The 17128-nt window shown below is 45.9% G+C and overlaps 1 protein-coding gene across 1 annotated transcript; it reads left to right on the top strand.

Annotated features, from left to right (window-relative positions):
* The first annotated feature begins 7536 nt into the window (after positions 1 to 7536).
* LOC104351795 (scavenger receptor cysteine-rich domain-containing protein DMBT1) lies at positions 7537 to 16185 on the top strand. Its single transcript, XM_086466831.1, has 10 exons — positions 7537 to 7738; positions 8111 to 8140; positions 9005 to 9043; positions 9793 to 9946; positions 10150 to 10364; positions 13232 to 13382; positions 13727 to 13938; positions 14206 to 14378; positions 15006 to 15394; positions 15900 to 16185. The coding sequence occupies exons 1-10, from the start codon at positions 7537 to 7539 to the stop codon at positions 16183 to 16185; spliced, it is 1851 nt and encodes a 616-aa protein (XP_086322957.1).
* The last annotated feature ends 943 nt before the right edge of the window (positions 16186 to 17128 follow it).

Here is a 17128-nt window from a genome sequence, read left to right as displayed (position 1 = left end):
CAAACATTGCCAAATTTAGCAGTGTTGTGCAAATGCAGGTTCTTTGATGGGCACTTGGCTCCACTGAAACTCAATCATGACCTGAGATTGTTTCTCTCTGTAAAAATCCATTATAGGGTTCCATTGGATCCCATTATTTACCTGTTATCTTAAATATGTTGTAAATCCTAGTGGGAGGACTGTGTCAAGGGATCTGTAAAGATCTTAAGAGCTTCAGAAATAGAGAATTTAGGGTGAATTTTGACTTATTTTCAGCATCCTAGTTCCAAACGCTTCTACCTCCAGAAAGTTAACTAACGTGTAACTCATATTTGAGAAATACGTGACGTTATGTGTGATATTTGACTCAAACCCAGAAACTGTACCCTCACAACAGCTTTAAAGGACTGGAGACATGATGGTTGCCTCTGAGTGGTGTCCTCCCAGTAGCTGGTGGGTGTGTCTCCTCAAGGGAGTCCAGGCCAGTTCAGAAGGGTCTCCTTAAGCCCCTTGGTTGTATCCCACCATGCTCTGACTCTTCCACATCTGCAGTCACAAGAAGGAAGGCTCTGCTACACAGACTTTAAAAGCAGCTTTGGCTCAGATGCAACTCAAACCCAAGAAAGGGACATGCCACATTAGTGACAGCAACTGAACTTCACAGCTGAAAGAGGGTTGGGATGGAAAACCAGCAGCTATTGCAACCACTTTTGATCTCTGCCTTTCCTGAGGAAGATCATAGAGTCATAGATTGAAAGGGACATCAAGGATCATCTGGTCCAGCCTTTCCTGGGAAAGGCATGGTCTAGATGAGATGGCCCAGCACCCTGTCCACCTGAATCTCAAAAGTGTCCAATGTTGGGGACTCCACCACTTCCCTGGGGCAATTATTCCAACAGCTGATTGTTCTCGTTGTGAAAACTTTTCCTCTTGTGTCTAATTGGAATCTCCCCAGGAGTAACTTATACCCATTACCCCTTGTCTTTTCCATGTGACTCCTACTCCTACTTTGTAGCCACCCTTTAAATACTGGAACATGGTGACAAAGTCTCCCCTAAGCCTTCTTTGTTGTCATCTGGTAGACAATAAGTTGACCATGAGCCATCAATGTGCTCTCGTGGCCAAGGTCAGTGGTATCCTGGGGTGCCTTAAGAAGAGTGTGGCCAGCGGGTCGAGGGAGGTTGTCCTCCCATTCTACTCTGCCCTGGGGAGGCCACATCTGGAGTGCTGTGTCCAGTATGGGATCCCCGGTTCAAGAGAAACAAGGAGCTACTGGAGAGAGTCCAGCGGAGGGCTACAAAGATGATGAGTGGACTGGAGCATCTCTGTTATGAGGAAAGGCTGAGAGACCTGGGGATCTTTAGCCTGGAGAAGAGAAGACTGAGAGGGGACCTTATCAATACTTATCAATATCTAAAGGGCAGGTGTCAAGAGGATGGGGCCAGGCTCTTCTCAGTGAAGCCCAGTGACAGGACAAGGGGCAACGGGCACAAACTGGAGCACATATTCCTTCTGAATATGAGGAAAATCTTCTTTATGTTAAGGGTGACAGAGCACAGGAACAGGCTGCCCAGGGAGTTTGTGGAGTGTCCTTCCCTGGAGATACTCAAAACCTGCCTGGATGCATTCCTGTGTGACCTACTGCAGGTGACCCTGCTTTAGCAGGGGAGTTGGACTAGATGATCTCCAGAGGTCCCTTCCAACCCTGACCATTCTGTGACTCTGTGATTCTTTTCTCAAGGCTGAACAAACCCACTTCTCTCAGCCTTTCCCTACATGGCAGGCTTCCCAGTCCTTTGGTCATCTTTGTGACCCCTCTCCAGCCTGTTCACATCTTTTTCATATAGCAGGGACCAAAACTGAACACAGTATTCCAGGTGTGGTCTGACAAGCACTGAGTAGAGTGGGATAATGACTTCTTTATCTCTGCTGGTTATGCCTTTGTTGACCCAACAAAGCATCCTGTTGGCTTTGGCTAACCTTGCCACTGAACATCAGATGTCAGGTGTTTTCTTCTTGTAGAATGAGGAAGCTTTAAATGTTGGGTAACAAATCAAGCATACAGTCATGGAAGTTAGGGAAGTAAGAGCAGTCAGGGAATGTGTTTGGTATTGACTTACTGAAGGGACAGATTGGGCCGCTGAGCTACACCCTTTAGCGTCTCTACCTATAAATTCTGGTGCTCCCCTGCATCAGAATCCCCAAGGAGATGGCTGCCACCATGATCTTGGCTTGGATGGTAATGATAAGTCTTCAAATTCAGGTGGATGCAGGTAAAGAGTCTCACTTCTGATCACCTTCATTGCTGTATTTCACAACAGATTAGTGTTGAGATCTAAGGATAAAAGAGGGTTTACCAGCATGGCTTAGCTCTTTAGAAAACCATGAGCAGGTCACACCTATGAGCTGAGCAAATCAATCGTTCTACCCATCAACTCAAAAGCTTTTACTGAGAATGTTTAATGAATTTAAGTTGTTGTTCTCACCATTTTTTGTAATTGGGCTAGTAAATAAAATTCAAAATAATATACTGTAAAGCAAATGATACAATCTTCTGAATATTTGTATTGGGTAATATTAAAGAGCAATATGTATTTTCTGGATGAAATGCACGTTTTTTTTAAATGAGTGTGAGGTGCTCTTTGAACTATGTGTTTTGTATTTGATTAAGTATATTGTTACAACTAATACATTGGTGTTTAACAGCAGTCCCCTAGATAAAAAAATTATGGCACATGTCCCTGTTCCTATTTGTAATTATTAGAATATAATAGGAATTACTGTAATCTTATATTATTCTCATTTCCCATAGCCTTATTCCTGTTAGGAATGTAATTTGATTTGGTTGCAGAGGCAGTGATCTGCCCAGCCATTTTCATCTCTTTAGGGAATGATACAAATGTCAGTAGGTCTGATGGGAGGGAGGGTGCTTCCAACAGAGTAAAAAGGTCTTCCTGTGTTCAAAAACCACTTTCCCCTTTTTCAGGTGAGGCTTCCCTGGCTGAGCAGAGGTGCCAGCATGGTGGTGTGAGAAACAAGGCATTTCTTTCTAAGCAGCTGCTGGCGCATTCTTTGTGTGGGAGAGGGAAAAGGGAAAAAGATCAAAAGTGTTTCCCATAGCTGCTGTCTTTCCATCCCCTTCCTCTTTCAGATGGAAAGTTCTGAAATGAATTGACTTGGACTAATGAACCTGCTTTCCCTTTCTGTGCCCGCCCCCCCCATGGACACAGTGGAAAGAAATAACCATTCAGGGCTGTTTCTGGGCTCAGGTTTTTAATGCTCTTATTATTTACCCCCTCCATAAATATTTGAGGTGCAATTAGTGATATCGAAAACTAAGCTGGAATGTTGATATTGAGCTGGAAGATACTGAGTTACTGTTTAATGCTTTCACTACCATCTAATTAATTGAGCTTTAAAGCCTCGCATGCATGAGGAGCAGTGTGGTGGGAGGTGTTGGAAAGTTCCCTGCTCACTGGATAAATGACACATCTCCCTGTTAGGATCTTCTTCTACATCCAGAAATCACTGTAAATCCATAAACTGTGCATTTAAGGGCCAATGTTACAGGTCTTGTCATACATATTAGTCAGTGAAGGCACATTCCCACCTCTCAGGCTGTCCCTGGAGCAGGATTTCTATCTCCAACAGTAGCTGGATCTAATCCACTCCCTTGTAAATCAGCAGCCATCCCTTTGTCAGTGTCACCAGGGGATCCCATGTATGCAAACTTTCCATCCATATTACTTAATTCATGCAATGTTCTTTCAATTTTTTTTTTTTATTTTTGGTTTCTTGTGATGACAATATTTGCAGTTTGGACACCAGTAACTTCTACAGCAACAACAACGCTTTCAACAACAGGTAACTTAAAAGTTATATAAAAATGTACATTATTTATAGAGTTAGCATTGCTAAACATTCTCTTTAAGCTGTTGCTTGCATTTGAAAACTAGTCCAGTCGTAGGCAATGTAGCCAACCTACTGATATAATCAGGGGTTCAGTGTCCTTCAGACTGGGCTCCCAGCTGCTGAAATGTACCTATATAGAAACTATATGGTAGTGTATGCATGCACTTAAAATGTAGCATAGAATTGAATACATGTTCACACCTCTCCAAGAAAGGATGCAAGTCATTGCTGCAATGAAAAGCTTCAATAAATTAGGGCTTGGTCCAAAACCTTTGGATAATACTGCCATCTAAAAAAAAGGAGGCTGTATAAATGCAGCAGTTTCTGAGTATCTGAAAGCCCAGAGGAAAGTTATCCATGGTTTGAACAGACAAATTTTAGCTGAATACAGGTTTGTAGACTGTTTTCCAGTGACTTATACAGAGACAGAGCAGGTCCTCACGAAATGCCCTTATTCATTTTGATCATGGATTTGGTGCTGTCACCTGACCCTGGGGCTTAGTTTTTCCATGCTCTACCGTGATCGCTCTCATCTTACCAGACCCATCAGCTCATCTTTTTCAAAACTGCAATTCTTACAAAGTAACAGTGACGCTGTGATTAAGGCAGTATGGAAACCAGTTTTCTTTCAGTAACTTCAATTATTAATTATACTTTGAAACCAGTTTTTAAACAGCCAAATGTACTTATTTTAAATCCTTTCAAACATTTTTCTGAGAGGCCGTTTGGAGACCCATCAGCACTGATGCAGAAGGGTAATGGTGCTCTATGTGCTGTCCTTCTCCCGGGGTCTGAATAACCCCATAAAGCCCTGTATCAGAAAACCCAGCTCTCTAGGTTAGATGAAAGGAAACACCAGGAAGATCACCTTTCTCAGCCTGCCAGAGCCCTGTCCCATGGGACACCTTCGATCTGTTGGTGCCACCTGGAGGGCTTTCCATCAAGTGTCCTGTACAGGAGCCTTAGCAGGGCAGACTTCTCTGACCCAGAGTTCATGCCACCAGCTGGGCTTGGCAGCGACGTATGGATGAAATCTCAAAGGGAATGAGAGTAGCTTAAATATGGTGGAAATGTGAACAAAACCTGTCACAGGTAGCTTTTGGAGGCCCCCTTTTTGTCTGTAGCTGTGCAAAATGAGGGAAGATAATAGGATCTGCAGCTTCTATGAGTCTCTGATTCTCTTCCTCACTGTCTTTGCTCTGACCAGCTCCCCAGACAGTTTTCTGTCATCTTCATTTCTGTTAAGATTTTTGGGGTAACTGGGCTACATTAAAAGATGTGTGGCCAGCAGGTTGAGGGAGGTGATTCTGCCCCTCTACTCTGCCTTCATGAGACCCCACCTCGAATACTGCATCCAGCTCTGGAGCCCCCAACACAAGAAAGACGTGGAGCTGCTGGAGTGAGTCCAGAGGAGGGCTACCAAGATGGTCAGAGGGTTGGAACACCTTTCCTACGAGGACAGGCTGAGAGAGTTGGGCTTGTTCAGCCTGGAAAAGAGAAGGCTCTAGGGAGACCTTATAGCAGCCTTCCAGTACCTGAAAGGGACCTACAAGAAGGCTGGGGAGGGACTTTTTACAAGGGCCTGCAGTGACAGGATGAGGGGTAATGGTTGGAAGTCAGGAAAAGGCAAGTTTAGACTAGATAAAAGGAAGAAGTTCTTCAGCCTAAGGTTGGTGAGACGCTGGCACAGGTTGCCTAAGGAAGCTGGGGATGCTCCATCCCTGGCAGTGTTCAGGACGAGGTTGGATGGAGCCTTGAGCAACCTGGCCTAGTGGGAGGTGTCCCTGCCATGGCAGGGGGGTTGGAACTAGGTGATCTTTGAGGTCCCTTCCAACTCAAACCATTCTGTGATTCTATGGTTCTATGAGTTGTTGTTCTTGGTATGGAAAAAGGGAGAAGGACACAGTTATTCACATGCTGTTCTCATGCAAGAAGTAGAGCTACCAACTTCTGATAAGACCAGGTGAATCCAGCAGATACCTTGTTAAAAGCAAACAGAGAGACTCTTCTCACTTTGAGGGCACCTGGTGCGCTGTGGGCCAGCTGCAGGTTTTGGTGGGTTCACAAAGAGTTTTGGTAATTAATGGAGGAAAAAAATGCTGAGATCTACTAAAATAGAAAGAAACTTCTTAGATCTAGTTTGTCAGCCACAAAATGCTAGAGGCTGGAACGGTGTTTGGGGAGTTTCAATTTGTATTTCCCTTGTTGACCTCCTCATTTGGTACAACGTATATTCTTCTCTTCTCTAGAAGAAACAACAAGTACAGCTCCACCAACAACAACCAAGACCACTACTTGTGAGTAGAATTTATCAGATTTTTACTTTATATGATAATGATAGCTTTATATTTTTGTCGTCATATTTAGTCTTGGGGGGAAATTAGTATAGGTCACGTGTTTGCTTTATGTAGGGACCAGGGGTATGTGAGAGAACAAAATTATTTGGGAGACAGGATTTTGTTTAGATTGTTTCTCTTCTCTGCTAGGCTCATCTTTCTTTTCAGCCTCAGCCTTTCAAAGGCTTTGGCTTTCTTCCCTGCCCCCCCCCCCCCCCCCCAAGGTTGAAGTCTGTTCTTGTGAGATCTTGGGCATGGCAATCTCTTTCGCTGTGTTTCAGGGCTGTCTTCTTAAAATGGGATTTCACTGTGGGTATTTATTTTCTTCTTGCAGCCATAGCTACAACACACACAACAACAGAGCCCATGACCTCTAAGTTGTAATTCTTCCCCCACCCCGTTACATGACAGTCATGATGTTGGCATGAAACATGGCTTTCTAAGTTTACCAACCCTTGCTGTTGGGGTGTCCCTTGTATGATCCTGGTGAGAAATATTTGTATGATGTCATTCAGAGCATAAACCATGAGCTGTGTAACGGTTAATCGTATGAGTTAACAGAGAAGGTTTCACGGAATAAAAAACATTGCTGGCTGTGATGAGTAAGTGAGTGCATAAAGTGTAACGAAACCTGTGACACTGATATGACATGTAAGGATGGGAATGCCCAGATGGAAAGGCTCCTGTGTTTACTTTACACTGGGCCCAGGCTGTGTGCAAGAACGTAGTTATTTGGCAGCAGGATTTTGGGGATGGCTCTGCTCCCCAGCTGCCTGCATCCTTGCTAGGAAGAAAGCAAACTTTTGTGACTTGTGCCCTTCACTGGGGACTTGACTTGACTCACTGGGGAAAGGGTAAAGCATGCTGATGGTTCCCAAAGTGTTTGTCCTAATTTGCTTGCTCTCCGTGTGTTTTTTTCCTGCTTGTTCTCCTCCACAGTTGAAGTCATATTTGATGGTGAGTTTGTCTGCCAGAGCATCGGGTTCTCCGGGATGTAAGTGCCCACTGCTGCCCCAGCCTCTCCTTTCCCCAGTGTGGAAGCCCAAGAAGAGGCTGCCAGCCCTGAGCTGTGCTGTGGGTGGATGCTGCTGGGTGTCAAGGGGCAGCCGTGGCTGGGGAGGATGTGGGAGCCTGCTCTGTCCTGTCAAACGTCATTGCCTGAAAGCAGAGCACTGCTGGCCTGACCAAATGTTTTGTGTCTCTCAAAGAGCTGTTGCTGCAGCTGACCGGTGCGCCGAACAGATGTGCAGGCAACGTGGAAATCTTCTATTTTGGAGGCTGGGTTAAAGTGTGTGGGTACCTGTGGGACATGCAAGATGCCGAGGTTGTGTGCAGGCAGCTTGGCTGCGGCTCGCCTCTTGCTGTGATGCACTATTTCCCTTCGAGCACCTTGGACTATCACCTGATGACGGCAGTGGATTGTGCAGGCTCTGAAAAGTATTTGTGGGACTGCCCCTACGAGTACATAAACTCTGACTGTTATCATGGGGATGCTTCTGTCATATGCTCAGGTGGGTTTTTGCGTTTTGGTGGTGCTTTGCTGAAGAAAACCCATCTGGAGTCTGTGTGAGGGCTGGGCGAAGCCTGGCCAACCCTTGCTCTGTGTTCTGCAGGGCAACAGCAGGTCACGGGTCCGTGTCCCTGATGCAGGGGCCCATGTTTCAGAAGGAGCATTGTAGCTGCTCTTGCAGACTGTGTCTGGAAGATCCGGGGTTTGGGCAACTGCTAGCACACAGAGCAGGGTGCGAGGAGGGGGGTTAGTTTTGAGCCAGGCCATCCTCTCCACGGGTCCCTCCGTAGCTCTCCATGAGCTTATAGCACATGTTCCAAGGGGAGCCAAGGCATCTGAGTGCCTCACAGCCTCTGTTTTTCTCCTTTTCCAGACTCGGGACTGACAGTGCCTCCACCAACAGGTAACCAGAGATTTCTGTTTACATCCTGCTTCTCCTTGGGGTGCTTTGCCTCTGGCATGCTCTGTCTCTGTCAGAGCACAAAACGCAAACATGGGCTGCACTTACAGACCCTGGGTAACATCCCTGACATCAGGGAGATGTGGGATTACTTGGAATCCTTTGGGACTGAGCAATCTGTTCTTCTGTGGAAGAGATTTGGCACTGGTCTTCAGGGTGCTGGAGTGGTGTGCCCCTGAGCAAGTCCTGGCGTGGTTGGTACTGGAGCCATCTTGATCAGTCCTGCCACGTTACAGGGCTGACTGCGTGTTTTGGGTTTCATCGTCCTGGGATTCCCTTTGGAGAGCGGTGACTCCCAGCAGGATGTTCCTCTTAGGCAAAACACTGCTCGCTTCCCAGCCTGGCAGCCTACAGCATGTACTGGTGTCCGGGGTTGTTCTTCCCCAGGAGCAGGACTTGGCGCTTCTCCGTCTTGAACTGCATGAGGTTCCTGTTGGCCCAGTTCTCCAGCCTGTCAAGGTCCCTCTGGATGGCAGCAGGACCCACTGGTGGATCAGCCACTCCTCCCAGTTTGATGTCATCAGCAAACATGCTGAGGGTCCACTCTGTCCCATCATCCCAATCATTAAGAAAGACATTGCAGGCCCTGCTGATGGGAGCTATTTCACGTGCAGCACGTGAACTGCACTCTGGGATGGAGGGGGAAGGCTTTGAGATGCAGCCACACAGGGACCTGCCAGTCATCCACTGCAGGTCTTGGGTTTCAGTGTCCCAGGAGCCCTTTTGGGGAGAGTGGACTCCCAGCGGGTTGTTTCGCTCAGGAAAAATGCTGCGTGTTCACCTTCTGCTCTCTCCTTGCGTCACCAGGGAGCTCCAGCTTGACGCCCCCTGTGTCATCGACCTCAGGTAGGTTCAGAGGTGTTAAGGGGTCTGGCTAGCTCCTGCATCACTAGTTAAAGATCACAGAATCACAGGATAGCTGAGGTTGGAAGGGAGCTCTGGAGGACATCTGATCCTATCCCCTGGCTAAAGCTGGGTCACCTAGAACTGGCTGCCCAAGACCATGTCCAGATGGCTCTTGGCTATCTCCAAGGATGGAGAGTCCACCACCTCTGTTGGGAACTTGTGCCATCGGTCAGTCACCCTCACAGTGTTTCCTGATGTTCAGAGGGAACCTCCTGCGTTTCAGTTTGTGCCCATGGCCACTTGTCCCATCACTGGGCACAACTGGAAAAAGCCTGACTTTTGGAGAGGGTTGACTCCCAGCAGATTGCTTGTCTTAGCAAAATGCTCCTCACTCACCTGCCGACTTCTCCCTGCAGCACCAGGTAGCTCCAGCACAACTCCCCCCATGTCACTGAGGACATTTAGGTCAGAGAGGTTAAGGGCTATGGTTATCTCCTGCCCCAGGTGTCCCACTGGATGGCCAGGCTCTGCCGATGAGCGTTACAGCCCATGCTTAGCTCAACCTGGGCTCTGGGCTGGGGGGACACAGGGATGAGGCTTTGGGGTGCAGCCTCATGCCCAGGAGGGAGGGTCTCTGTGGGGCAGTGGCAGAGCCTACCTGTGGGGGTGCCGTGCCCTTCTCTGATGGCTTCTGGCAATGGGATTTCAAGAGCTTTCTGCCCATCTCTGGGCTCTGCTCCTTTCTGCAGGTGCTGGTGCCTGTGGTGGCTTGCTTCATGGTTTGTCCGGCTCGGTCCAGAGCCCAGGCTACCCCAACTCCTACCCCAACAACGCCTTCTGCATGTGGCACATATGGCTGTTGGAGCTGGATCGCAGAGTCGAGCTCCAGTTTTTGGATGTCGAGTGAGTCCAGTGAGGTGGCAGCTGTGGTGTGAGCAGGGGGCCCAGTGCTGGCTGTGGGCTCGGGAGCAGCTCTGTCCCCATCACAGAGTCTTGGCTGTCTCTGCCTGACCACCTGGGCTAGGTCGGGAACGGGGTCCTGCCGGTACTTGTGCTTGGAGGTGGCACAGCCTACGGTGCAGACAGACTCTTCTCTCTCTACACAGGCTGGAAGGCAGCAGCTGCCACTACGATGCCATCAAGGTGTACGATGGCGAGTCCGCTCAGGCCCCGCTCCTCGGGACTGTTTGCAGGAATGACCATCGCGTCTTCAGGTCATCTGGGCACCAGCTGAGCATCCTGTTTCACAGTGATGGCAGCATCACCAAAAGAGGTTTCCAGGCCTACTACTACTCATTTCCCGCCTTCGGCAGCACCACAGGTAAGACCAGACCCATCCTTTACTCTTTGCTAGGGCAGAAACACAAACTCTTCCTTCAGGGCCTTCTGATGGCTCCTGTCACCTATGGACATCCAGACTCTCTGCCCCCACTGAAGGCATTTCAGCCTGGAGGCATCTTTTTGGACAGGACTGCCACCAGACTGCTGCCAGAATGCTGTTTCTTTGCCTGATGGGCAGGGGACAGGGTTTTCTCCACCTCCGCCCGTGCTGCCGCTGAAACATCATTAATTTTTCTGGCCTTTACTGCAGGCAGAGGAGTTGCTTGTTCGTGGCAAGCTCATTGCTGCGGCTGCAGAGGTCATGGTTACTACTTGTTTTCCTAAAACAAAGAGAGCTGTTGCATTCACACGCAGTGCAGTAAACTCCTTTTTGCAGCTGAGGAGGTGTTGAGGAGTGAGTGTGGCTGCTGCTCTCTTCATGCAGTGCCAGGTCGCTCCAGCCTGACTATCCCTGTGTTGCTGACCTCAGGTAGGGCCTGGAGGGCTTGAGGGGTCTGGTTATCTCCTTCCCCTGCTCAGGATCAGAGAATCATAGGATGGTTGAGGTTGGTCTTGCCAGGTTACAGTGCTGAATGGGGGTCTCAGGTTTACGTATCCCTTACCTTTGGGGAGAGGTGACTCCCACTGGGCTCTTCATCTTAGGTAAAATGCTGCTCTCTCACTTGCTCTTCTCTCCCTGCAGTGCCAGGTAGCTCAAGCTTGACTCCCACAGTGACCACAGGTAGGTCTGGAGGGGTTGAGGGGATCTGTCTCTCTCTTGCCCTTGCTCAGGGTCACAGAATTACAGGAGATTGTAAGGGACGTCTGGAGGTCATCTAGTCCAACAGCCACTGCTAAACCATTGCTGGCTCATGTTGAACTTGGTGTCCACCAGGACTCCCAGGACCTTTTCAGGCAAGCTTCTTCCCAGCCTGGCAGCCAACAGCATGTACTGGGGTCTGGGGTTGTTCTTCCCCAGGAGCAGGACTTGGCGCTTCTCCGTCTTGAACTGCATGAGGTTCCTGTTGGCCCAGTTCTCCAGCCTGTCAAGGTCCCTCTGGATGGCAGCAGGAGCCGCTGGTGGATCAGCCACTTCTCTCAGTTTGATGTCATCAGCAAACATGCTGAGGGTCCACTCTGTCCCATCATCCCAATCATTAACAAAGACATTGCAGGCCCTGCTGATGGGAGCTATTTCACGTGCAGCACGTGAACTGCACTCTGGGATGGAGGGGGAAGGCTTTGAGATGCAGCCACACAGGGACCTGCCAGTCATCCACTGCAGGTCTTGGGTTTCAGTGTCCCAGGAGCCCTTTTGGGGAGAGTGGACTCCCAGCGGGTTGTTTCGCTCAGGAAAAATGCTGCGTGTTCACCTTCTGCTCTCTCCTTGCATCACCAGGGAGCTCCAGCTTGACGCCCCCTGTGTCATTGACCTCAGGTAGGTTCGGAGGTGTTAAGGGGTCTGGCTAGCTCCTGCATCACTAGTTAAGGATCACAGAATCACAGGATAGCTGAGGTTGGAAGGGAGCTCTGGAGGACATCTGATCCTATCCCCTGGCTAAAGCTGGGTCACCTAGAACTGGCTGCCCAAGACCACGTCCAGATGGCTCTTGGCTATCTCCAAGGATGGAGAGAGTCCACCACCTCTGTGGGGAACTTGTACCATTGGTCAGTCACCCTCACAGTAAAACAGTGTTTCCTGATCTTCAGGCAGAACATACATGGAGCATCTGAGATGGGGTCCACAGACAGAAAGTCTTGTGTGTTTGTGTTGAGGCTGTGTGTGTACAAGTGCAGGCAGAGGAATTGCTTGGTCCTGGTTGTGGTCAATGAGACGAATGTTACTGCTCATAATTTTGGGGCATACTCCTCTTCATTTAATACCAAAAGAACAATGCCCCAAATAATTCCAAAATAGCAGTGCAGGTGATTTCACACCCAGTGTAGTCACTTATTTCTTTGCAGTTGAGCAGCAAATTCACAAGTGCTTAGGAAGCATTTGACCACTTCTTAAGTATTGTTATTCCACTAATTCCTATTTTAGCTGTTTGCTCAAGCACATCATTTGAGGATAGTGTGTATTTTGAAAGTTCAGTTGTTTGCATAATAAATGTTAAGTCCGTGAGAGAAAGGGGTTTTTAATGTTTGCTAGAAGTTGGAAATTAAAAGTGAAAATCTCTTGGACCTCAGTAGGTCTCTTGTTCATTCTTTAGGTCAAAAGAAGTAAATGTGTATTTTTTTTCTATTTTGGAATATAATTCAAAGGTGGTGTACATTTACACATTTCTCTTTTTTTGGAGTAGTTTGAGCTTGTACTGAAATGTATCCTAGAAATCCATGACTTTATTTTACTTCTAAATTTGCTTAGATCTTGATTCCCCTGTTATTTGATTAGGCTGCAACTGACCTATGTAAACATTTCATACAATTTTTTGGCCGTGACATAAGGTCTTCATGGTTTTGAATTGAATATTCGTCAGCGTTCTTATTCGGAAACAAAATAATTTTGATATTTTTTTTTCTTCCCTTTGGTCACCTGCAATTGTAATAGCAGCATGTCAGGCTCAGCTGTGACATTTTCAAGGAACAGCTGACCTCCTGAGGTCCAACCTCAATAATTGTGCAGTTCTGTGACAAATACTCATATCCCGCTAATGCAGACACCAAACATAAAGTATAAAAGCTATTTAGTGTTCTCATCATCTCCTAATCTGCAATCAGAAGGTATATGAACCTAACAGAAAGACCATTGAAGCTGGTAGAAGTCACCGCCTCTAAATTTTATACTTAAATTCTACATAGACATATTCCAAAAACAATCTTAAATGGTGTAGATGTATATTTTTCTTCTCATATTTTTCTCTACAGAAGATTATTCTTGTGGCGGCTTGCTTTCCTCTCCCTCTGGTACATTAGAGAGTCCGTTTTACCCCAGAAATTATCCAAATAATGCCAACTGTGTCTGGGAAATAGAAGTAAAGAGCAACTTCCGTGTCAGACTCACATTTAGAGATGTTCAGTAAGTAGAAATTTATTACTTGGGAGGATGAATGTATGGGATTGACATCTTGGACTTTCTAAGCAGATAGCTGCCTGATTTCAAGGATCTTTCTCAAAGCTTTTAGTGCATTTGGGATGAAAAATGTATTAATTTTTGTTTATTTAGTCAATAATGTGGCTGGCATCTAATGAGACAGAAATTGGAGGCTGTAATTTCTGTTCCAAAGATCTGGTAGTTGTATCAGTAAACAGTACTCTTTTGCTATAAGCAGCTAATCTGAGTTTAAAAAAAAAAAAAAAGGGCAAAAATAAATAATAAACTAAACTCGAAACATTTAACTAAATAATGATGTTTGCTCCCAGGATGGAAGGTGGCAGATGCCTGTCTGACTACGTGGAAGTCTATGATGGGCCACTCCGTACCTCTCCTCTCCTTGGGAAATTTTGTTCTGGTTCTTTTCGCACGTACACCTCTTCCGCAAACCTGCTGACTGTCCGATTTTACAGTAACTCTCGGCACACCTACAGAGGGTTTCGGGCTGGCTACTACTCCACTCCAGCAGATCAGAGCACTAGTAAGTTCTTGTTTAAAGCAGAAACCTGCTTCTCGATTATCGTCCAATTCACTGATTGTTAATAATGTTGTACCACTTCAATGAATCACCATTTCATGTTATTTTAAATTAGATCTGCAGTGTTTCATAGAGATGCAAGTATATGTTTTGGGCTCTGACCTCCTCCTGCAATATCAGCTGCTTCTGCAAAAGATACTGTTCAGTCAAGTACAACTTTTTCCAGGCACTTCAACGAGTTTGTAACATATTTTCTTTGCCGTCTGCTAGCCCTGTTGTGTTTGCCGGACTACATGCATGCAGTTGTGAGCAGATACTACCTTCAGTCACAAGGCTATTCTGCTTGGAATCTCTCCTTGAACGACCCCTATTGCAAACCCAACGTTACAGCAGAGTATGTTATATTCGACATACCATACACTCGCTGCGGCACAGTGAGAGAGGTATGACCTTAAATGTTCCCACAATATGTGCAAGTATTGTGCGTGGGTAAAAATTCAAACTGAAGAGTTCATTTTGAGCACCGGCACGAATTGAAAGCTGTACCAGGGTCTGCAGGGACTGGAAGTGTCCTGGTGATTGTGGGCTGCCTCTTCCTTTCCAGGGCATTCACTTATTGATCTCCTAAGGAATAAAGGGTACAAGGAAGCAAATACTTGGCATTTTCAAGGTCCCAAGCTCAGTGTGGTGGTTAAAAATGTCTCAAAGCTTTACTAAATATGAGCAATCGTGTTTTAAGCCAGATTTCAGCTTAAGTACTGTGCTGGACCCAAACCTCCAGGCATTTAATGCTCAAGGCATTGTACAGGTTGTATTTAATTCAGTTGTCTCTGCATTTAGTATGAGTAGATATCTAGGCCCACATTGTAGGCACTGAATATTACACGTAGATTAAAGATTCTTACCTTGAGAGCAGAAAGTACTGGGTTCAGACTTCTCCACAGCAGACTTTCTAGAAAATACTGCATTTACTGTGCACATTGCTGTAAGGATACAGCAAAGTTTAGACTGCAGAACAGGAAACTTCACTATATGAATTCATTTTTCATCTTGTTTTATATGCCATACAGGGAAACAACAATACAATAATCTATTCCAACCTTATTAGAGGATCCTCTTCTGGTACTGCAATCACAAGAAATAAAAATCTTCACTTGCATGTCAAGTGCAAAATGCTCCAGAACACATGGACACAAACAACGTATCTTGCGGACGACAATTTTGAAGTCAATGAAACTCAGTATGCCAGATATGATGTGAACCTTACATTTTATCACTCTGCATACTTCTCACGGCCAGTGTATGAGTCACCATACTATGTTGATATCAACCAGGATTTGTTCCTTGAAGCTTATCTGCACAGCTCTGATCCAAACCTGGTGTTATTTGCAGACACATGTGTTGCATCGCCCACTCCCAACAATTTTACAAGTGTCATCTATGATATAATCAGGAATGGGTAAGCTCTTATACAATACAACTACAAATAGAACAGCCTTTGAACTCGTATATCTCTTTTTTTTTTTTTTTTAATAGAATAGTGTGAATATACATTAATGTCACCTTCTAACTAACAAACATGGACGTTTGGGGTTTACTGGGGGATAGGGAATGGATTGACCCAAAATACAACACACACACAGCCCCCCCCAGCTTCAAATGACAAATAGAATAAATGGCTATGGCAAGTTCACCATGGATGGTTATTGTCAAAGAGGTAATGGGTAAGGAGAATTCACCTTCAGAACAACATGCAAACACTAGGCACCTAGACACACGGCAGGCTGCAGGGAGGTAACATGGCTCAGTGCTGCCAAAGAAGGGCATCTTGCTTTTCCTAATCACTGGTTTCTGAACAATTTTCATCATGTTTAAAAGAGCCCTTTTTCACGTTGTGTCTTATATTGCATGTAAATGACTAATTGCAGTGTGTATTCATGAGAGGTTTTTTTGTTTATTTTTAGGTGTGCTCGAGATTCTACCTATGCTACATATTATTCACCCTACAGACATGTGGTCAGGTTTAAATTCAATGCCTTCCAGTTTATTCATAACAATCCATTGGTTTACCTGCAGTGTGAACTGGTGGTGTGCAGGGCCTATGACTATTCGTCCAGATGCTACCAAGGCTGTATTGCTACGTCCAAGAAAGAGGCAAGCTCTGGCCAGGAAAGTGTGACTGTTGTTGCTGGCCCAGTACAGCTTCAGGAAGCTGGTGCTGAGAATAGCAACACACGTGATTTTAAATAAAGCTGTCTCCTTTGACAGACAGTATCTTGAAATGCCAGTTTAATTCTGAAAGAAATTCTGCTGTCTTACCAGCAGCTCTACAATAAATATTAGAAATGTGCTTACTGATTCATGCCTGTTAATCCCATGTCACATCCGCTGTCTTCAGCTGCATATAGCAAAAGTGCTACTTTAGCTGTTCTGTGGGGGGTCTGATGAGACAGGGCACAGGCAGCTCTGCAGAACTCACCCGTTCCCAAACCTTATGATGTAAACCTTACATTTTATCACTCTGCATACTTCTCACGGCCAGTGTATGAATCACCATCAACTGCGACTTGCAGCTGTCCTGTTCGAAAAGCGAGTCTGAAAGCTTCCCTGACAAATTTGTGATCTGTAAGGTCTTTGGTTGTTGTTGGTTTTCTTAATGGTAATCCTGAAATGTTTGAGTTGCAGTTTGAGTTCTATAAACAAGCTCTACTAATATAAACCTGAACCTGGACGTATCAGACTGCAAGAAATTGATTAATCTTTAAATCTGATCTAGAGTGACATTTTTTATATTTTGGAGGTAACAGGATGAGGGATCCAATGTAACTGGGTCCTCCCACCTTTCCCAGAGCTAGACTTTTTTGTCATCCAGGAGAACATGAATTCAGCTTCTGCTCCAACCAATGTTTCTCATGCACCATTTATTACTGCTGTCGGGCCCCTAGCAGCTGCTGTTTTCACTCTTGTTGGGTTTATTTTGAAACATAAAGTGAAGAAACTAATTCCATACCAGACCATGTAAGCCTTGGTAAACACCTGAAGCTGATCACATTGGTTGAGTAATTTGATGGACTGAGTCATTTCCTTGCATTGAATAATTTCATTAACAATTCAGAATTAAAATCCAGCATGAAAGGCTTTCTGTGGTGATGACTCACTTCGTGAGAAGACGTGGGCTTGACATAACAACTCA

The sequence above is a fragment of the Leptosomus discolor genome, chromosome 6 (genome assembly GCF_034619465.1).
Source record: "Leptosomus discolor isolate bLepDis1 chromosome 6, bLepDis1.hap2, whole genome shotgun sequence".
In the NCBI taxonomy this organism is placed as follows: domain Eukaryota; kingdom Metazoa; phylum Chordata; class Aves; order Leptosomiformes; family Leptosomidae; genus Leptosomus; species Leptosomus discolor.
This window is presented reverse-complemented; position numbering and strand designations above follow the sequence as displayed.

Excerpts from the sequence above, each read along its gene's own strand:
- LOC104351795 (XM_086466831.1), top strand. The coding sequence starts at position 7,537 with ATGCAAGATGCCGAGGTTGTGTGCAGGCAGCTTGGCTGCGGCTCGCCT. Across the intron at positions 7,739-8,110 it reads TGCTTCTGTCATATGCTCAG|ACTCGGGACTGACAGTGCCT; the intron begins GTGGGTTTTTGC and ends CTCCTTTTCCAG. Across the intron at positions 8,141-9,004 it reads GACAGTGCCTCCACCAACAG|GGAGCTCCAGCTTGACGCCC; the intron begins GTAACCAGAGAT and ends TTGCGTCACCAG.